Source organism: Grus americana, chromosome 3, assembly GCF_028858705.1.
Source record: "Grus americana isolate bGruAme1 chromosome 3, bGruAme1.mat, whole genome shotgun sequence".
Taxonomy (NCBI): domain Eukaryota; kingdom Metazoa; phylum Chordata; class Aves; order Gruiformes; family Gruidae; genus Grus; species Grus americana.
Genome location: NC_072854.1, coordinates 112,888,079 through 112,907,987, shown reverse-complemented (window position 1 = coordinate 112,907,987; position 19,909 = coordinate 112,888,079). Strand labels below are relative to the sequence as shown.

General features: G+C 63.8%; 2 protein-coding genes across 14 annotated transcripts in view; one reads left to right on the top strand and one right to left on the bottom strand.

The window, feature by feature from the left end:
- Nucleotides 1–19: 19 nt before the first annotated feature.
- On the top strand, nucleotides 20–14,889 carry LOC129204395 (cullin-9-like). Of its 9 annotated transcripts, none has more exons than XM_054820308.1 (30): nucleotides 20–90; nucleotides 933–1,541; nucleotides 2,315–2,469; nucleotides 2,815–3,333; nucleotides 3,465–3,600; nucleotides 3,998–4,188; nucleotides 4,724–5,108; nucleotides 5,314–5,515; nucleotides 5,806–6,013; nucleotides 6,124–6,317; nucleotides 6,490–6,707; nucleotides 6,824–7,055; nucleotides 7,404–7,509; nucleotides 7,840–8,070; nucleotides 8,236–8,326; nucleotides 8,411–8,582; nucleotides 8,796–8,901; nucleotides 9,283–9,378; nucleotides 9,467–9,642; nucleotides 10,170–10,303; nucleotides 10,383–10,559; nucleotides 10,809–10,924; nucleotides 11,463–11,645; nucleotides 12,020–12,177; nucleotides 12,542–12,752; nucleotides 12,851–13,016; nucleotides 13,166–13,311; nucleotides 13,489–13,606; nucleotides 14,017–14,219; nucleotides 14,307–14,888. In XM_054820308.1, the coding sequence occupies exons 2-30, from the start codon at nucleotides 947–949 to the stop codon at nucleotides 14,589–14,591; spliced, it is 5,910 nt and encodes a 1,969-aa protein (XP_054676283.1). In that variant the 5' UTR covers nucleotides 20–90; nucleotides 933–946; the 3' UTR covers nucleotides 14,592–14,888. The 9 variants fall into 9 exon arrangements, 8 of the variants coding, with proteins under 8 accessions (XP_054676283.1, XP_054676284.1, XP_054676285.1 ...); XM_054820309.1 differs by having other exon boundaries at nucleotides 90–241; nucleotides 7,843–8,070; nucleotides 14,307–14,887; XR_008576359.1 differs by lacking the exon at nucleotides 20–90 and adding an exon at nucleotides 98–241 and having other exon boundaries at nucleotides 14,094–14,219; nucleotides 14,307–14,446.
- A 53-nt stretch (nucleotides 14,890–14,942) lies between these two features.
- LOC129204397 (phosphofurin acidic cluster sorting protein 1-like) overlaps nucleotides 14,943–19,909 on the bottom strand; it is a 73,300-nt gene continuing 68,333 nt past the window's right edge. For 2 of the 5 annotated variants that reach the window (XM_054820316.1, XM_054820319.1), the window contains 11 exons: nucleotides 18,572–18,678; nucleotides 18,172–18,326; nucleotides 17,968–18,078; nucleotides 17,778–17,880; nucleotides 17,395–17,427; nucleotides 16,993–17,035; nucleotides 16,848–16,890; nucleotides 16,605–16,746; nucleotides 16,189–16,412; nucleotides 15,872–15,985; nucleotides 14,945–15,772 (listed from right to left, as the gene is read on the bottom strand). In XM_054820316.1, the coding sequence (XP_054676291.1) occupies nucleotides 15,657–15,772; nucleotides 15,872–15,985; nucleotides 16,189–16,412; nucleotides 16,605–16,746; nucleotides 16,848–16,890; nucleotides 16,993–17,035; nucleotides 17,395–17,427; nucleotides 17,778–17,880; nucleotides 17,968–18,078; nucleotides 18,172–18,326; nucleotides 18,572–18,678 (1,191 nt within the window). In that variant the 3' untranslated portion in view covers nucleotides 14,945–15,656. Of the gene's footprint in view, nucleotides 15,773–15,871; nucleotides 15,986–16,188; nucleotides 16,413–16,604; nucleotides 16,747–16,847; nucleotides 16,891–16,992; nucleotides 17,036–17,394; nucleotides 17,428–17,777; nucleotides 17,881–17,967; nucleotides 18,079–18,171; nucleotides 18,327–18,571; nucleotides 18,679–19,909 lie in introns of all 5 variants that reach the window. The other 3 variants (XM_054820321.1, XM_054820320.1, XM_054820318.1) reach the window with 3 other exon arrangements.

The following is a 19,909-nucleotide window of genomic DNA, read 5'->3' as shown; positions in this document are numbered from 1 at the left end:
CTAATCTTGGTCCTGCGCGGCTCCCGTCCGGGCGTGCCGCTGTGCATGCGCGTCCACCGACCCGGAAGCGGTGTGGGAGCGGTGTTGGAGGTAACGCGGCCCGGCCCGGCGGTGGAGGGAGGCGGTCTGGCCCGGGTCTGGCCCGGCCTGGCGAGCGCCTCGAGCGGAGCTATCCTGGGGCGGTCCCGGGCCTTTCCTTTCTGGAGAGCCCTGCGGGAGACCTCGGTACCGGAGCCCCGAGGTGAGGCAGCCCTGCCCGCCGGCGAGGGGCTGCGGCAGCCAGGCCGGACCGGGCAGAGCCAGGCGCTTCTCGTTGCTCCGGGAGCTCTCGCTTGGCCCACGCTTATAAGGAGCTTTATTCGGGCCGCTAGCGGGACCTGCCCGCGCAAGCCCGCTCCCCAGTAATTGTGGTGCCGTGCCGCCCGCCTTTAGCGTGCGTGTCCCAGGAACCGGGGTGGCCAGGGCGTAGGCCTGTTGCTGGACGGTGCTTCCAGACCCAGCTGGGTGATGTGCAGCGGAGCCCTCCAGCACAGGCTTGCACTGGCGCTCAGGGCCAGCAGACACACTCCACCCGGCTTGGGGAGCTCTGTCAGCGCACAACTGGGTTTTACAGCTGAGCTTCCTGGGAAGAGCTGCCCTCCTTGGGCACTGCTGGCTGTGTTCCTGCTGTGCCCACAGCCCTTTTAACAATCCAAAGATTACTGTGTCCTGCCCTGTTGTCTTGTATGCTATATCTCATACTTTAGTGGTCTTGTTGTGTTAGGGGCTTACAGCACTGACCTTCAGTACAGCTAGTACAATAGCACGTTTTATTTCTGTTACACTGCCACGTTACAAGCACTGTGACCCACAGGATCATAGATTTCTAGCCATAGCAAATCCTGTGCCTCAGGTGCCTCTCCCTAGCTCCTGCTTCCCCTCTGTCTCTGCAGACATATTTCCTGTCATGGTGAACGAGCGGCATAATGGCAACCTGCTTGTGCACCTGGGGCCCAAACTGCAGGCCTACCCGGAGGAGCTGCTGCGGCAGCGGCGAGGCCACGATGGCCAGCCTGAGTACCTGATCCAGTGGAGTGTTGTCAGCCTGGAGGAGAGAGCAGTGGGAGGCAGCAGTGTCTCCTCTGCAGAGATCAAGCCGGAGAACATCTCGATGTGGATGTCCGCGGAGGAGGTCTGTGCCAGCTGCCCGGCGCTGCTGGGCAAGAGGAAGCCGGAAGGGCAGTGGGTGAAAGAGGAGAAGGCAGCCAGCCCGTTTGCTGCCGATGTCCCGCTGGATGAAGCCTCGCTGCTGGAGATGAAGGCTGATGTCAGGAGCCTGGTGCAGCGAGCTGGCCGTCAGATGTCTGAGACCGGGGCGCCCGAGTCCTCCATCCTCAACACCATCCACGTGCTGAGTGCGTACGCCAGCATTGGCTCGCTGGCGGGTGCCTTCAAGGAGACGGGAGCCCTCGACTTGCTGATGAAGATGCTGTGCCACAAGGAGAAGCAAGTCCGCCGCAGTGCCGGCAAGATGCTGAGGGCCCTGGCTTCGCACGACGCAGGTGGGGGCTGCTGCTGCTCAGTGCCAGCGAGGAGGTGCTGCTGGGCAGCCGAGGGGGGTGGCGGTCCTGTTGTAGGCGTGGGGTGCCTGGGAAGCCGCGTGTCTCGGGGCTTGTTGGCAAAAGGGGAAGAATCAGACTGGAGCTGCCAAGCGGCTCCTTGGTCGTAGTTGTCTGGGGTGCTGTAGGACTTGGGTGCTCCTTCCCCTGACGGGTTCCCGAGCTGGGACGCTGATTGGCTGTTAGGAGGACTTGTGGCAAGGGGCTTGGCAGAGTGTTGGGGTGTCTGTGCTGCGTGCTGTCCATTGGGAAGGCTCTGGCCTGCTCTTGGCAGGGAGCCTTTCCTCAGGCCCCGGTGGGTAGAGGCGTGGTCCTCACCCGTCCCCTCATCTGAGAGGAGCTGTCGTGGCTCAGAAGTGCCTGGTGAGGCTTGGGCGTGCCCGGAAGGTTGCTGGTGGTGGTGTGTCCCACAAGCGATCTGGCTTTCCCTGTCCTAGAGTTCACGTGGCTGCCCAGTGGGGCAGATGGGGGGCTGATTCAGGTTCAAACGTAACTTTTTTATTCCCTGGGACCGTGTTCTGGAGTCAGTTATTTGGGGTTGCTGCTTTGGGGGAATCTTGCAGCTTTAGGGGTGGAAGCAAAATGTTGCCAATCAAGATTAAAGGACAGAACATGGTTCTAGGTTACACTGAGCATCAAAGCTGTTCCTTGCCTGCACGGGGGGTGGGGTGAGGGCTGTCTTTAGGGGGCCTGAAGGGTTTCTGTTGTTGTTGCAGGGAGCTGGGCCTATGTCCTGCTGTCCCTGAGCCATCAGGATGGCATTGAGCAGCACATGGACTTTGATGGTCGCTACACCTTGCTGGAGCTGTTTGCTGAGACAACATCCTCTGAAGAGCACTGCATGTCCTTTGAGGGGATTCACCTTCCACAGGTAGCGGCAGGCCCTGCCAGCCCTGGGCCTGTGGGCTTAGGGGTCAGGAGGGGTGAGAGTGGGGGGCCAGAGCTGGTGTTCTTGTTTGGGCCAGGAGGGTAGTTGTCAGTGGGCAGCTGAGCAGACTGGGTGTTGGGAGAGCTGTCCCAGGATCTGGGCCTGGCTTGGGGCTGGGAGAGGTGGTGGAGAGGCCCATGGAGAGCCTTGTCTGAGCAGAGGGACGAGGGTGGGCTGAAAGGTCCGGAGCTATTGCAGGAGCCTGGCTGTGGGTGAGCTGGTGGCTCGGAGAGAGCTGGGGCTGGAGGTGCTCTGCAGGGTAGAGTCTGACAGCCGTGCTTGTTGCAGATCCCCGGGAAGCTGCTGTTCGTCCTGGTGAAGCGCTACCTGCGTGTCACTTCTCTCATGGACAAGCTCAGCAGTGGCATGGAGCAGGGAGGGGAGCAGCAGGACTGCACCGTGCCCAAGCTGCTGACTGAGGAGAGGAGCCGTGTGAAGCAGGAGTTTGAGTTCAGCATGGCTATGGCAAACCTCATCTTGGAGCTGGTGCACGTGATGGGCTGGGACCACAGCCACGAGCCAGAGCTGCTGCCCCAACAGGAGCTGCGGCCTCACACCACCCACTCCATCTTCTGGCGCAGGGCCACATCCTGCACTGCTACTCAAGAAGCCCCCACTCCTCCACCAAAAGAACCCAGCATCTTCAAGACGCGCTCAGCCTTCCCAAGCCGCAGCAGCTATGTGGAGTATGTGCAGGCGAACCTGGTGCGTGGCATGCGGGTGCGCATGCTGGAGGACTACGAGCAGGTCAGCGCGGGTGACGAGGGTGACTTTCGCCAGAGCAATGACGGCACGCCGCCCGTGCAGGTATCCTTTGCTGGGAGGGCAGGGGCTGCCAGGGGGCCTGTCTGCTGTAGGAAGCACGCAGCCTTGCATGGGAGCAGTGGGGTTGGGCTTGCCTTCCCTTAGCTGGGTCTGCGTTGGGCTCTCCTCCTCAGGTGTACTGGCAAGCCCTGGGCTGTACATACTGGGTTCACTGGCACATGGTGGAGATCATCGGCCCTTTAGGGCAAGAGGAACATGAGGGCCCAGAGAAGGTGTCCACCCTGATGCACAACCACAAGCTGGCAGCAGGTGAGCAGCCTGTCAGGCCTTCTGCAGCTGCATGCTGGCACTGTGGATTCTGCTGGTGCTGGTGTCCCAGTGCATTGTCCTGGCTGGTCCAGGCATTGTGGGAACAGGTTGGGGGAGCAGTGAGCTAGAGGTGCCCATTTCGAGGATGTGCTTTTTCTGTTATACAGCCCAAAGAGGTTCAAGTGAAGATGGTAGTCCCCATCTCTGCAGCTTCTGGGGTCTCCTCCCAGCATGTTCCCCCTCTCTCGCTGCCCTCCTGCCACCTCCCTTTCCCAGAGCAGACTGTGGGACAGCGGGGATCAGTTCTGCCCAGATGATCCACATGAGCTCTTTGCCTGGGGAAGGTGGGGGGTGCAGCAGAGCTGACAGTGCCCTTCCTTGCTCTGCTCTCCTGCAGTTGCACAGCCGTTTTTCTGCAAGCCTTTTGGGGGGCTGTACTCCCTGCCTTACCTGGGGGAGCAGCCGACCAAGGCTGCAGAGGCCCTGAGCCGTGCTGAGTGGTGGGAGCTGCTCTTCTTCGTGAAGAAGCTGGAAGCAGAGGAGCAGAAAGAGATCACCTCTCTCATCCAGCAGGACCAGGGAGAGCAGGTATGGGCCAGAGCCTGCAGTGGCGAAACGGGAGGGAGGGAGGGAGGGAGGGAGGGAGGGAAGGAAGGAAGGAAGGAAGGAAGGAAGGAAGGAAGGAAGGAAGGAAGGGACTGGGCCCGGAGGAGGAGATGGCAAGTGTGAGCTGTGCAGGGACGGCCTGAACGGGGCAGAAATGGGACTGAAATGGGAGGGTGAGTGTGGGATGGTGAAAACGTGGGGAGCTGGGCGCAGCAAAGGGGTGAAGAGAGAGGAGAGGAAGTGCAGTCTGCCACGACCCCAGCAGAGTGACTGTGTCCAGCGAGGTTTGGGTAGGCGAGGCAAGCCCATGGGGTGATTGTGCTGGTTGCGGTTGGGTGGTGAGAGCAGGCTGGTGGTAGCTGGGTTGGGGACAGGCAGGGGAAGGTGACAGTGGAGAATGGCCCTGGGGGCCTCCGGCAGCACAGCCTTTCTGTCCATTCTGGCACTGGCCGTCACAAGGGATGACAGTGATGTCTGTGGGGAGTCCGTGAGGGTTAAGTTGACCCCATCTGTCCAGGTGTCGGAGGTGGATGAAGAAGCCCTGATCCAGCTGTCGGTACCTGTGAAGCTGGCCCAGAAGGTGCTGCGGGTCTTGGAGAAGAGGTGCCACGGCAGCGCTCAGCGTGACCTGCGCGGCTCCCACGTCTATGCCAAATACTTCCTCGGTAGAGGAGCCGAGCAGGATGGTGGGGGGAGCACCGTGGTGTCCTCGGAGAGCGCCGACTGCAGGAGCACTGGCCCTGAAGCCACGACGGCCAAGGCAGAGGAGGAGGACCCTTCCGCAGCCACAGTGCTGCCCCACACCCCCGCTGCAGCAGTGAAGTCGGATTCCCAGCTGTTTGGCGAGCTCCTTGAGAGGGAAGGGTTGTTCTTCCCAGAGGTGACAGAGGAGCAGATGAAAGGTAATCGCCCGCTATGCGCTGGGGCACACGCACGGTGCTGGAGATGGGTGCGTTGCCTGGATGGAGGAAGGCTCTGGGCAGGGCATGGGAGTCGAGGCACCCAGTGGTTGCCTGGGTGCTAGGTCTGTGGGCGCATGGCACCCCGGGAGTTGCTGGAGGCGTTACTGCTGCCCTGACGCCTGTGTCCCTGCCTCTCTCCCACCAGTGTTGGGCAGCTGCAAGGGGGTGAACGAGAGGGGCTCGCTGGCCAAGATTGCCACCGTGGTGGACGTGATCCAGAGCAGCAGCTCCGAGGTGGGGCTGCGCTTAGCTGGGCTCAGGCACATCACGAAGATCCTGGCGGAAGAGCCTGAGCCCGAGCAGCAAGTCGGCAAAGCCCAGGGCAGGCTGGGGACCAGGAGCGTCGGGTGAGCCGTGGGGTGCTGCACAGCCCTCCTGCTGGCTGGGGAGGGCTGCGCTGGTAGGGTGGGGGACAGCGCTGGAGTGCGGGAGGTGGCAGCGGAAGTGCGAAGGCCGGCATGTCCCTGCGCGTTCAGCAAGAAGAGATGTGGATCTGTTGTCCCTTTGTCCCAGGCAGTCTCATTCCTGGGGCTGACCCAGCTGCAGTAGAACCACGTGGGCAGGGAGAAGGTGGCCGGCAGGGCCTGGGGTGCCAGCATGCCCGGAGGCTCCTCCTGAGGCATCCTTTCCCGTGCAGGGAGAAGCTGGTGAAGGTGGCAGTGGAGCTGCTGAGCACCGAGGTGGCAGAGAAGGCCCTGGTGGTGGTGACGCTGCGGCTGCTGGCCGTGCTCACGGCAAAGTACGACTGGCGCGTGCCGTTTGCCACGGAGGGTGGTGTGCGGGCTGTGCTGGCCTGCATGCAGCAGCACCCGTCCTCCGCCCTGGTGCAGCAGGCTGGCCTGGCGGTGAGTGTGGCAGAGGGGATGCTGTAGGTGGGCAGGGCAGGGCAGGGTGCAGGCTCGGCCAGGTGCAGCGGAGATGCCCGCTGCCCTGCTGACTGCTGTTGACCTTGCAGGCCCTGAAGGTGCTGGTGGGAGCTGTGGCTGATGAGCCGGGAGGTGCCGGCGGGAAGCCCTTGCCCCTGAACCATGCCGACGCGCAGATGATGCGGGAGATCTTTGCCAGCATCGGCTCTGCCTCCAGCCAGGGCTCAGCAAGCTTGCTGAGTGCCATCCCTGCTGCCATCAGCACCATGCAGAGGGTCCCAGGGTAGGGACAGAGTGAGGACAGCGGCTGGGGGTGGGAGGACCCTCGTGTGTGTGTGTGTGTGTGTGTGTGTGTGTGTGTGTGTGTGGTGGGCAAGGCGGGCAGGTGGCTTATGGGTGCAGGGGAGGCTGCGTGCTTGGGGGTGGAAGGCACCCGCATTGCTCTGTCCCTGCAGGGGCTCCTCAGGTGTGCAGAACGGCTTGCTGGTGGTGAACATGCTGATCGACAGCCACCGGGGCCTGGCGGAGCAGCTGTCGAGCTGCGATCTCCCCACGGTGCTGCAGAGCTGCTGGTGGGACGGGCATAGCACCGGCTGCCCTCACGCGATGCTGGCCCTCAGCGCGATCAACCGCCTCGCAGAGCACCGGCTGCCCCTGGGCCAGGAGACAGCAGGTAGCGTGCCGCCCGCGCCTCCTGCCGTGCCATGGCCCCCTGGATGCAGCGGGCAGAGCTGCCCGCGCCTCTCAAGCGAGTGCCTGGGCTGGGCCCACGTGTCCTTGTTGTGGCAGGCAGAGAGGTCCCGCTGGACCTGAGGGACGTGCGGATGCTTCTGGGCGGCCTGGGGGACGGCATCTTGTCCAAGGACGTGGTGGTGGCCCTGGAGCGGCAGCTCTACAGTGAAGGCCCCGTCACCTCTGGCGAGGTGGCGCAGCTGCTGCAGGACCGCAGGTGCTTCAGGCTGCTGCTGCGCAGCTTTGAGCTGCTGGGGGCGGAGAAGGCTGTGAGTCTGAACATGCTCAGGTGGGTCCAGGGGGATTTGGTGAGGGTCTGGGGCCTCTGGAGGAGGTGTGTGAGTGCTGGTGGTGACGCTGGGGGGGTCGGCACAGGACACGTTTGAGGGTCCTGGCGGAGCTGTTCTTCGGCAGGGGCAGGTGTGGCCCAGCACATATGCAGGTGCCAGTTGGGGTGGCCTGGGGCACAGGGCCATGCGGGGACAGAGCAGCAGGTGCCTGGGTGGTGGTGGGACGTCCAAGGTGCCTGGGGAGCCTCGGCTCCCAGTCCCTGTGGGATACCGGCCTTCCCGATGGGGCAGGGAAGCAGGGCTGCCTCTGTGTGCCCCGGCCTGAGTGGGCCCTCTCTGTCACTCAGGATCCTGAACAAGTTCCTGGATGCTTACCAGGAGGACGCGCTGCCCTGGCATGAGTGTGTGGAGCCCTGTTTGTCCTCCCTGAGCGCCCACAGCAGCGACCGGGAGGTGAGGATGTCCCGGGACTCGCGGCAGGCAGGGGCGGCTTTGCTAGCTGTGCCGTGCGTCGGCCAGGCCTGGTGTTGGTGAAGCGGGGTCCCTGCCTGCAGCAGCCCAGCCTCGTTGTGGCCAACGCGCTGGGAAAGGTGGGGAGCGGCTGTCCTGGCTGTGGCCGTGGCGGCGTCCCGGTGGCTGGCGTGCCCAGTGCCATGCCTGGCCAGGCGCTTGCGGGCGCTGCTGCGGTGTCGGGGCGGAGGGGACGGAGCAGTGTGGTACCCTGCTGCTGGGGCCTGGCGGGTTCCCGGCACCAGCCTGGCCGCTCACGTCTGCCTTGCTCAGCAGGTGGTGCAGGAGGTTGTTGGCTTCCTGCACCGGCTGGCCACAGCCAGCAAGGACTGCGCGGTGGTGATGTGCCGCGTGGGCGCTCGCGAGGCTCTGTCCAAAGGCCTGGACAAGCACGGCACGGCCCCGTCGCTGGCGCCAGCCCTGCTCGACCTGGTGATCGACTGTGAGAAGTACGCCAGCCTCTACAAGAAGCTGACGACCAGCATCTTGGCTGGCTGCATCCAGGTGGGCCTGGGGAGGCCCGGCTGCGCTGGGGCTCTGGGTCTCGGGGCCATCCAGCTGTCCCTGGCACCTTGGGGCAGCCTTCTGCTCTCTGCCTGCCGCAGCCGTGTGGCGGGCGAGGGGAGGAGGACCCAGGGCCCCTGGTAAGAGCCTCACCCCATCCCGTAGCTGGTGCTGGGGCAGATTGAGGAGCACCGCCGGAGCCACCAGCCCATCAGCATCCCCTTCTTTGACGTCTTTCTGCGCAACCTGTGCCGAGGTGAGTGCAGGGAGCGGGAGCTGGAGCCCTGTGCCTGGCATGTGCTGGCCTGGTGGCTGGAGGCTCCGTGTGCTCTCCCCGCAGGCTCCAGCGTGGAGGTGAAGGAGGACAAGTGCTGGGAGAAGGTGCAGGTCTCCTCCAACCCCCACCGGGCGAGCAGGCTCACGGACAGGAACCCGAAGACCTACTGGGAGTCGAACGGCAGCACCGGCTCCCACTTCATCACTGTCCACATGCAGTGTGGCGTGGTGGTCAGGTGGGGCTGGGCCAGGAGGGCTGGGGGCCTTTGGGGCCGGGAGGACCGGTGGCCGTGCGGGGAGGAGAGGGCTCTGGGGTCTGTGCGAGCCCTGCCCCAGCGGTGCCCGTGCTGGGGGTTGCTGGATGTGGGCAGCAGCGCGTGGGGCTGGCAGGGGCCAGGGCAGGGAGGGAGGGGGGACTGCTGGGCAGCACCGTGTTTGCTGCGCTGCAGGGAGATGAGCATGCTGGTGGCCAGCGAGGACTCCAGCTACATGCCAGCCCGTGTCGTGGTGCTGGGGGGAGACAGCCCTGCCACCGTCAGAACCGAGCTCAACGCGGTGAGTCTCGCGCGGGCTGCTCGGGCCATGGGGCCCCACGGGAGCAGGGGGGTGGTTCTTGCTGTGCCCCGCGAAGGTCTGGCCCTGGTGCCGAGGCCCTGGGGGGTGCCTCGCGGGGAGATAGGGATGGCAGGAGCTGTGCTGGGGGAGCCTCCTCCTGGCTGTAGGCAGCGGGTGCTGGAGCCTTGGGCGGCAGGCTGGTGTGCTGGGGCTGTGAGCCAGAAGTGAGCCAGAAGTGAGGACCAGGGAGTGCCTTGTGGGCATGTAGGGGCTGCTAGCGGGGGACAGAGACGACGGCTTTAGTGGGGGGTGGCCAGGGGAGCACGCAGGGCGGCTGGCGCTCGCTGCCTGGTGTGCTGAGGGCTTGCTGTCTGCCTGCAGGTGACCATCCTGCCCTCAGACAGCAGAGTGATCCTGCTGGAGAACATGACCCGCTTCTGGCCTGTCATCCAGATCCGGGTGAAGCGGTGCCAGCAGGTAGGGGAGCAGGGGGCCGGGCCAGGGAGCTGGCAGCGTGGGACGTCAGGGCCGTGCCTGAGGAGCTGAGGGTCGCGCTCTCCCGTAGGGTGGCATTGACACACGCGTGCGTGGCATCGAGGTGCTGGGTCCCAAGCCCACTTTCTGGCCCATCTTCAAGGAGCAGTTGTGCCGGCGGACGTTCCTCTCCTGCACTGCCCGGGCTCATGCCTGGTGCCAGGAGATCTGCCAGGACCGGGGGCAACTGCTGCAGCTCTTTGGCAGGTGAATTGTTTCCTGGCTGTGCCATGGTGTCCCCAGTGTGCCAGGGCTGAGTGGGGGATGCTGGCAGCCGACGAGGGGACTGCAAGGCCAGGAGAGGAGCAGCCGGGTGTTCCGCCTGAACAGGGAGGGGCCCTTGCTCCTCCCTGGCCACCAGCAGTCCCAGAGGGCAAGGGCCACCTTGGGGTCCCCCAGGTTTAAGCTGGGCCCGTGGGCAGGGCTAACCCAGCAGAGAGGTGCCCCGCAGGGGCTGGCGCGTCCTGACCTGGCAGAGGTGGGTCAGGCGCAGGCAGGATCTTGCGGCCACAGGCACCGCACAGCCCCTGGGTTTGGCCGCGAGGGCCCGGTGTGGGCAGGGCCCAGGGGCAGCGAAGGGCCCTGGCTGCTGGGGGCGAGTGGGGCTGCTGAGCCGTTGTGCCTGGCAAGGGGCAGAGCAGGGAGCGACGGCCACGCTCTGCTTTCCTGGGGGAGTTCCCCCGGCCATCAGCAGGTGCCCGGCAGCACTGTGTGCTGCCCGGTCTCTCTTGCAGGCTGAACCGAGCACTGCAGCACGAGCAGAGCTTTGCCGACCGCTTCCTTCCTGATGACGAGGCGGCCCGGGCCTTGGGCAGGACGTGCTGGGAGGCCCTGGTGAACCCTTTGGTGCAGAGCATCACCAGCCCAGGTACCCTCTGCTCTCCTGGGCCCATCCGTGCTATGCCCCAGGCTGAGGCACCCTGCTCTGAGTCTGTCTGGCCTCGCAGACCCCCACGGCGTCAGCCCGCTGGCCTGGCTGCTGAGCGAGTACCTGGAGAGCATGGAGCTGCCCCGCCGTGCCACGAGCCGCAGTGCTGTCTTTGGTTCCCGTGTGCGGCGCCTGACCCAGCTGCTGGTGCACGTGGACCCTGGTGGCCCAGAACCAGAGGAGGCAAGAGCAGCTGGTGAGCGAGGGGCTGCCCTCCCATGGGGCTGGGAGGGTGGTGGGTGCAGAGTGCCAGGCTGTGGCCGTGGGGATCTGCTGGGGAGGGCCCTGTGGCACTGGAGGCTCCGTAGCTGGGGAAGGCTTGTGACCGTGCCTCCCCGGCATCTCCTCTGCCCTGGGACCCCCAGGGAGAGGGGGAGGCTGCTGGGGGTCAGTGTGCAGAGCCTGCCCACGGAGCCGTGCTGAGCCCGGGGTTTTCCTTTGGCAGGCGGGAAGGAGGGGAAGACCAAGGAGGTGCCGGCCAGGGCTGCGAAGGCGGTGGTGGAGAAGTCGAGCAGCCTGTGGGGCATCTCGCAGTGCTGGCGCCACGTGGTGCAGCAGCAGGTAGAGCCTGGAGGGCCGGCCGTGGGGGCTGGAGAGGGCATGTGGGACCCCACGCTGGGTGGGTGTAGGGTGGAGCGGGGCCTGGCAGTGCCCTGGGAGCATGGGGCTGTACCTGGCCTCTGCGGGGCCTGGGGGGGTGTGGGGACAGCCCTGCTACCGTTGCCACCCTGGCAGTGCTCAGGCGTCAGGCTGGTGCTGCAGGCTGGGAGAGAGGGTACAGTGTTGGGCTACTTGTTTCCTGCTGGGCTGCTGCTGTGGTTCTGTCCTGCCCTTGCAGCCCAAGCCCAGCCCTTGGGGCTGCGCTCCCACGTTGCCGCAGGCTCTCTCTCGGTAGCCTGCGGCAGCACTGGGGCCTCTAGTTGGCCCCTGGCCGATCCCAGGCAGTTGATGTTGGCAGAGTCGGGCTGGGACTAGATGTTCCTGGAGGCCATCCCTGCTGTGGGGCTCACCCCTCTCGTGGCATGTCCCACTGCAGGGCTCGCCCCTCTGATGGCGTGTCCCACTGCAGGGCTCACCCCTCTCGTGGTGCATCCTGCAGGTGCAGAGGTTCCTGGAGGCAGCAGGGCAGGCGCCAGACCTTGTGGAGCGATACTGCGGGCTGTACCAGCGCCTGCGCGGTGCCACGGAGGAGCTCTTTGGGCAGCAAGCCTCTTTTGTGCTGGCCCTGGGCCAGGGCTTTGCGGGGGCTTTGCTGCAGCTCTCCTTCCTTACCACCCTGCATGTGAGTTGTGGGAGCGTGGCACCAGGGCCGGGGCCCTGGCCTCACTGGCTCCGGGCACAGGCTGGGGAGGCTGCCCTGGCCCACGGCCTTGAGGCCAGCTCTGGGTGGGTGGTGTCCTGGCCTCCCACCGAGCCACAAGCCACCACGCCCTGCCCCGTGGCAGCCCTGGACGGTGCCCAGCTGCGAGCGTGTGGCGCTGTCATGGCGTGGCCCCAGCCCCAGTGCACTCCTGTCTCAGCCTGGTGCCTGGGCACTCTCAGCCCCTGCCCGAGAGCCCCAGGGTTTCCCAGCTGCTCCCCCCAGGGATATGGCCCCAGCCTGGCCCTGTGGCCACCCAGTGAGCCCCCTCTGCAGCCAGCCCTGTGCCTCTGCAGGTGAGTGAGCAGTTTGCCCGCTACCTTGACGGGCAGATCCAGGAGCTCCATGGGGCTGCGGGCAGTGCAGGGCCACTGCAGCGGCTACAGCAGATCCTGGAGCCCTTCGTCGTCTTCAGTGGCCTGGAGCTTGCCCACACCTTCGAGCACTTCTACCGGTGAGGGGTGCTGTGTCTCCACGGGACTTAGGGCCTGGTGTGGTGCGGTGCGGTGCAGTGTGGTGTGGTGGGGGAGGCGCAGGCAGTGCTGGGGCCGTGGCTGAGCCTGGCCTGTTGTGGCAGCGGTGCTCCCGCTTTGCTTCTCCTGGCTCTGGCATGTGGAGGGAGAGGCTGTGAGGGCCCGTGGGTGCTGCCAGCCTGCAGAGGCACATTCCCTGCTGGCGACAGGGAGGGGAGACAGGTGCTGCCGGGCCCGCGCACCTTGGAGCGAGGCCGGGGCTGGGGCCGTCTCTGTCTCCTGGCGGGTGGCTGGTGGCCACGGGGCTCGGGCCGGCCCCTGACCTGAGGCTGGTGGCTGTGGCAGGCACTACCTGGGGGACCGGCTCCTGGCGCAAGGGCCGTCTTGGCTGGAAGGAGCCATCGTGGAGGAGATCGGGTTGTGCTTCCCCAGCCGCTTCCCCCAAGGGATGCTGAGCAACCTGGCTGAGTCGGAGGAGCTGCAGCAGCAGTTTTACCTCTTCCAGCTGCAGGAGCAGGACAAGCGGCTGCTGGAGCTGGATACGGGCCTGGCCGAGGTGAGCATGCTGGTGGAGTGGGGAGGCTGGGGGCCGCCCGTGTTCCTCATGGGGATCCTGGGGCCTGTCCTGAGCCACCCTCGTGTCCATGTGCCCAGGCACTGGGGACGGCCTCAGAGGCAGCTGTGCCGGAGGTGAAGGTGCTGACGCTGTCCCCGCGCTGCTGGCCCGTTTCCCCGTTCTGCTACATGGATGAACCTGGGAGGTTTTTCTCGGCGTCCCTGAGCTCCCCCCTGCATGAATTTGCTGACTTCTGCCAGCAGAGTGAGTGTCGTGGCAGTGGGTGCGTGTGGGGTCTGGCAGGGCCCAGGCCCTCCGCAGCAGCTCAGCCACAAGTGGCAGAGCCCTGGGGTGTGCTGAGAGTGCCCAGCCGGGCCGGACCCTGGCCCTTGTGCTGACACAGTCTCTGGCAGGCCAGAGCCAGCTGGTCTGGGAGTGCACGAAGCCTCGGCGGTTGCAGTGGACGTGGCTGGGCCATGCAGAACTGCAGTTTGGAGACTGCGTCCTCCACGTCTCCACGCTGCAGATGTACATCCTGCTGTGCTTCAACAGCGCCGAGGTAGGAGCTGGGGGCGAGGGAGGCAGCGGATGCTGGAGCGTAGCAGGGCCGTGTCCCCCCTTCCTTCCAGTGGGGTCTCCAGTGGTGGTTGGGGCACAAGCTCCCCCCCGCCTTGTTTGGCTGGGCCTGTGACTGGTGGGTCTCGGCTGGCCATTGCCCTCCCACGCCCTCCTGCAGGAGGTGGCTGTGGAGGCCCTGCTGCAGGCTACAGGGCTCCCTGCTGACCTGGTGCACCATGCACTGACACCGCTGACCCACGGCGAAGGCATCCTGGTGTGGAGCTGCACGCCAGGAGGTGAGCGTGGGGCTGGGGCACCCCTGGGGAGGTGCTGCTCTGAGCCCCAAGGGGTGTGTGAGCTCGTAGGGGAAGCGAGTGGGCTGGGGTGAGTCTGTCAGTGCTCAGGGCTCAGGTCTGCATGTCGAGTTGGGGCCTGAGGCCATGTGTAGGGCTGGGGTGGTGTGTGGGGCTGGGGCTTGGGGCCACGTGTGGGTCATTGTGGGTGACTGGGTCTCAGGTCTGTGTGTGCAGGGTTGGGGATTGTGCATGTGGCTGTTGCTTGGGGCCGCGTGTGGGGGACAGGCACGGGGCTGACACCTGCGAAGGCAGCGGTGAGGGCCCGGGGTTGGGTCCAGCAGCCCCACATGTGTCCCGGGGCTCCTTCAGGGCCCAGCTCCGGGCTTGGCTGACCCTGGGTCGGGTGCTAGCTCCAGGTGTACTGCGGCTGAACCAGGCAGCCCTGGCCCATGCCTCTGGCCGCCGCTTGAGGCTGCTGCCCCGGCAGAGGTACCTGCGGGCAGAGAGGGCTGAGGTCAGCGCCCTGGAAAGGAAGAGGAACATCCTCTGCTGCCTCATCACCCGCATCCTCAAGGTGGAGAAGCAGCTCCACATTGACAACCTGGTGTTTAGGGTAAGGGCATGGAGGGCTTGAGGGGCAGAGAGGGGGCCGCCTGGGTGCTGCACCGCACTGCAGTGAGGGACTCCCTTGCTGCTGTAGGTGATTGATGCCTGTCAGAAGGGCGAGTTGGGGCCAGGGCTGCAGTTCCTGAGCTTCTGCTGCCACAGCGTGGATGTGCTGTCCTGTGTCCTGCACCTGCTGAACCAGGGCTATCTCCGGCGCCAGGAGGAGAGACCTCATGTCTTGGAATACATCTCTGCTGAACCTGCAACACCCGCTACCTCCCAGGTCCAGTCCCAGGTTGCCTTCCAGACTGTAGAGATCAAGATGGCAGCAAGCCCTGCCTCTGCCGAAAGGAGACAGACTTTTTCCACCTTCAGGTAGTCAGGGACTTGGCTGGGCTGGGAGGACATAGGCTGTGTGGAGTCTGTGGGTTTTATTTTAAATAAATGAGCCAAGCTCCACCCACTCCCAGTTCATAGTCTGTTGGAGAGCTCAGCTGGCCAGTGTTTGGGAGCCGGGCCAGGTTATACTGCTGGCTGCTGTGCCCAGGCAGCCCTGACACCTGTGCTTGCTGGAGTGGTGGTAGCCACACCCTACTCACATTTGTTCTCTCCCAGCTGTGCTGGGCCATACCCTCAGACATGGAGGGACACAAACACCCCTGCTGTAATGGTACCAGCATTAATTTATTAAAATTAATCCCGAAAAGTAACCGTACAATAAATTTAAAAAAAATAGAATCTTGTAAAAAAAAAACCCAGGTGCCCCCACGCCACACCTCCAGCTGGCAGCACCATGGGGCAGGGCTGGTCGGGAAGGGATGGGGAGATGAGGGTGACCCCCAGCAGCCTGGGGACAACCTCAGCAGCACTGTGCCAGCCTCAGCAGCAGGGCTGCAGGGGGACTAGAAAAGCTGCTGAGGCTCAGCCCTGCAGGGCCAGGCACAGGAGCGCAAGGCTGGCAGTGGGGCTGGCAAGGGGTGGTACGGGGCTGGTGGGCCCTGCTCAGCACTTGCCCCCTACTCCCCCCCAAGCGCAATCCCGCTGGCTCCAGTGCTGGGGAACCTGCCTGGGCCCAGCCCAGCTGGGGCCCCGGCTGGCTGGTGGGGAGCTGGCCTGGCAGATGCATCGGGGGAGAGCGGAGCCCAGAGCCCTTTCTAGGTCCCTGCTGGCTGGTGCCAACCCTTGTCCCAGGCTGCTGTTGGGGTCATGGGAGGCAGATGGCATGGTGTCCTGGCTGGTGTTAGAGGGTGCATGGACCCGGTCTCACTGGCCTCACCTTCACGGCTCTTGGCCCACAGGAACCAGTGCAGGTGTGGTATCTTCCTCTGCAGAGCAGGCAGGGGCTGGGCCGCAGAAGAGAGGGGACAAGAGCATGTCCGTCTCCCCGTCTCCCTGTCTTCTCCTGTGACCCTCCGCAGCTCCATCCCACAGCTGCCCCTGCATCTCACACACTCTTTGAGTAGCCAAAGATGCCCACAGGGAGGTACTTGACATGCGTTGGCCACTGTGCTGCCAGCTGGAAAAACTTCACATCATTCCACTCCACCCCATCTATGGAAACTGAGAGGAGAGGGTGCAGTGAGGCACAGCCCCGCCACAGGCAGCCTGCACTGCTTGATCTGACACCTACAGCCCCATGGGGCTTGTGCCTCCCCTCACCTCGCAACATGGTGTTCTGGTGCTTGGCTGTGCAGATGAGGCGTGTGATCCCTTCGATGACTTGGCTTTTGGGCTCCAGGTCCTTCTCTTTTGGTTTCTTGCTCAGAAACATCACTAGGGACCGAGGACAGACATGACCAATGTTAGGATGTCCCCACCTGGCCCTGGGTGGGAGCCCTTACCCCAGGGCTGGCTGCACTGACTCGCCCCTCCTGGGCCAGGTCTCAGCCCTGCCCTCCTGCGGGCTCCCCCCCGACCTTTTTGCAATGGAGTGTGGCCCCCACAGCTGGCGAGCACCTCAGGGTGGGCTTGGTTACCTTTCTTGTTTTTCTCCTTGGTGACCACGGTCATGGCCATGGTGCTAGGGGGCACCAGCTCCCCTGTGCTGGGGATGCGGCTGACCTGGAGTGAGCGGAAGTTGCTCTTGAGTGTGTTCTTGATACCCGTCTCCCGCTTCTCGCCCTCCTTCTTCCTGTCCAGCCCTTGTGTTGTCCAGTAGTCCACCTGCAGGCCCATCACCTCCACACCAGGGCTCAGAGACCTGGGCAAGATGGGCAGCACCATGCAGCACACAGGTGTTGCCCTTGTTCCTCTCCCTACCCGTAGCCCAGCTGCAGCCTGCCCAGGGAGCACATCAGCCCAATAACCCCAGGATGTAGCAGTCTGGCCAGTGACCACTTCAAACCCTCCCACCCCAGCACCCCCTGCCTCAGACCAAGTGGGGCTTCCTTACCCAGCACCCGAGAGGCCACTGCTGACAGATGGGGAGGGTGGTGGGGTGCTCACAGTCTCCTTGCCATAGGGAGCTGCTCCACCAGTGGCTGGCACTGAGCTCAGCAGGGAGGGGGTGCAGACTGTGGCATCATCTGAGTCCACTGGGGAGGAAGAGTGTGGGTCAGGGTGGGGCTGGGGGACACCAACAAGGGTCTCCCGACTGGAGAAGGGAGCTAGGGACTGTGGGCTCCCAGGGACTCACCAGAGGCACTGAAGGACTGCTCCACCAGGCCCACCTTCACCACCTGCAAGGAGAGACAAGTCAGATGATCCCCAGGATCAGCAGGGCTGTGCACTGCCCCTCCCCACCCAGCCCAAATTGCCTGCTGGCCTCTCAACACACTCACCCCCACAAAGGGTACAAACTTCTGGCAGGAGTCCTCGTCGGGGCTGCACAAGAAAGAGAGGCTGGTCAGGGTCTGGGTGTGCTGAGCACGGAGTGCCATGCGACTAGTCTTGTGGCCCAGGGACCCCCACGCTGGCAGGGGCCAAAGGTGGCTCATGGCCACTGGGACCGTCTCCTCTGCCCTCCCTCCCATGGGACCCCCTGTCCCCAACATGGCAGCACAGGGCACACTACACAAGGAGGCAAGGAGTTGGCCCCTCCAATGCTGGGAGAGGGCTTGCATGCGGGAGGGCAGCCCTGCCCCGCTTTGGGGTCATGGCTCCTCTGCACAGCAAGAGGGATGGACACACATGGGGGGGAAGGGGGGGGGCCAGGCAGCGGCACAGCAAGCACAAGCCAATACCTGATATAAAAATCAAAATAGAGACTTCTCTTCCTTGGGTGCCAGAAACCAAGAGAAGGGACAGGTGAGAGCGCAGCTGGAACACGAGCGTCAACCCCCGGGCAGCACAGTGCCAGCTTGCGGCCCCCAGCCCAGCCCTGGCAGCCGGTCCCCCTGTTGGGGCCGTCACAGCCCACAGCTGCTGGAGGGGCCAAGTGCACCAGGGGGTGGCAGGGGATGGCGCTGCAAGCCTCTCATTGTGGAACCCCAGCTCCCCTCAGCACCGCACTGCTCGCTGGTGGAATAGAGCACTCACTTGTGCCCCATCTCCCACAGCCCTGTCCCAGGCACAGCCCAGACTGGGGCCACATATGGCAGGACAGGTGCCCCAAGGCCACGCTCACCTCTTCTGCTTGTACGTCAGCATGGCCTCAGAGATGGGGAGCTGGTGAGAGAGGCTGGCTCCAGCGATGAACTGGGCGACACGGCCTGCAATGTCCACAGTGTCTGCGGGTGCAAAGAGCAGTCAGGGCTTTTGGGGCAGCTGGGCTCTCCTTCAGGGCACTGCTGGCCCTGGCCTGCCCCGCTCCTTACCTGCGATGGGTGGCTCAGCCCTGCTGAACAGCTCCCGCCATGCCGTGTCCAGGAAGAGTGTGCTGTATTTGTTATCCACTGAGGCCAGGTACTTGGCCAGAGGGTGAGAGCCTGCAGGTGAGAAGGGCAACATTGGCTCTGGATGGGGGAGCCCAGGATGGTGGGAGAAGACAACCCTGGGGCTGGGCTTGCGGTGGCTCTCACCCAGCGGCACAAGCAGGAAGCGAAGGTAGTTGAGCCAGTCAGGTGTCTTGCTGGCCAGCTGCTCCACGAAGAAACGGAGGACAATGCTCAGGTAGCTCTGGTCCCCTGCCACCACGACCTTCACTGGGGGAGGCATGTGGGAGTTACAGTTACAGCTGCCAAAGTGAGAGAAAAGGATGTGAGGGACGCACAGGGGCTCAGCAGGTGGGTCAGGTGGCAGGGGACATGCCCTGCCAGACCAGCCAACCCAGCACCAGAAACCCATTGCTGACAATTTCCAGCTGCTATAGTTGTGTCCACAATCCCAAGGGTCCTAATGAGCCTTGGGGGAGCCAGGGCCCTTCCCAGCCCTTCTCTGCAGTTACAGGGAGCTGTCAGGCTGAGCCCAAGCTGTACTCACTATCGCTGGATGCGGGAGACAGTGGTGTTGAAGGCTGCCTGGATGTCCGCCACGGAGCAGGTAGATACGACCAACTGCTTGTGCGCCTGGAGTTGCTCACTCACATACTGCCAATGCAGAGAGCTCAGGTTAAGGCACTCTGGGGGTGCTGGCCAGTAGCAGCCCATGCCTGTCCTGTCCCCTATGCCCCCTGGGTAGAGCTGGGGCCCCTGTCCCTACCCATGCCATGCAGGGAAGCTGAAACCATCACATCACCCCTGGCTGCATGCCCAAGTATCCCCACTCCTACCAGCTCTGCTCCAGGGGGCTGGCTGCCCCAGCCCCTTACTCTCACCTTTGAGCACAGCATCCACCACCCTGCGATGGCAAGCGCAAAACTGTCCCAAGAACCAGGCTGTGCTCCTTCAGATAAACGGTTTGGTCCAGGGAACCTCTGATTTAAATCCTGCCATCCCACAGCAGTGCCCAGATCTAGGCTCAGTCCCCCTCTGCTTGTTCCCTTCTCTTGCTCTGTCCCACTGTGGCACTCCAAAATCCTTCTGTGCCTCTTAGGTGCCTGTGTGTGGCTGAACAGTGGTAAAACAGGCAGTTGTGCTAGGCAAGGGGGCTTAGAAGATGCCATGATAGGGTCTGGGAGCAGACATTGCTCCTTTTTCCCCATCAGGACAAGAGCTACTGCAGGAACAGGACAAGGATGTGTGGCTTGGGTCAAGACTCCACCACCTCTCACTGAGAAGCTTTTTCTTCTGCCACAAACCCTACCTTGATGTTCCAGCACTGTTTCTGGATACGAGGTGTAGATGCAAGATCCCAAAGGGGTCTCACCAGTGCTTTATATAACTGCTGTTTGCATACATGTACGTGGCCCTGCTCACCTTCAGCAGTCAACTCCTCCAAGCATGGGGGAGGAAGGTGCTCATCAGGGGCTGGGCCCATCCTCACACGGACACGATGGTGATCAGCATGAGGCAGGAAGACCTCACATGTCTCCCTGCCCAGAGACCCCAGCTCTGACAGTGCAGTTAAGGGCAGGCTATGCTCTCCCATCCCTGAGTGAGAAACAGCATCTCTGCTGCTTCCCAGGGCCTGGTGCCAGCAGAGGGAGTCTGGCACCTCTGCCACGGCATCTAACGAAGCTGTGACCAGTGTGGACACTGGGAGCCAGGACCAAGCAGTGAGGGTAAAAGGCACAGCCTGTCAACCAGCCTTTCTGGGACTGCTCAGGGCATCATGCTTTGAGGATCCAGCAATACTGCTGCGTGGCACACGACGGAGAGGACACACCGGATTCTTGTGTATGTAGCTCAGCAATATGCAAATGCACTGTCTCCCCAAAGA

What these genes read in the sequence shown, in the direction of transcription:
- LOC129204395 (XM_054820308.1), top strand. Translation starts at nt 947, where the DNA reads ATGGTGAACGAGCGGCATAATGGCAACCTGCTTGTGCACCTGGGGCCC. An exon ending in GACAGAGGAGCAGATGAAAG is followed by an intron (nt 5,109 to 5,313) that starts GTAATCGCCCGC and finishes CTCTCCCACCAG; the next exon opens with TGTTGGGCAGCTGCAAGGGG. An exon ending in AGAGGAGGCAAGAGCAGCTG is followed by an intron (nt 10,560 to 10,808) that starts GTGAGCGAGGGG and finishes TTCCTTTGGCAG; the next exon opens with GCGGGAAGGAGGGGAAGACC.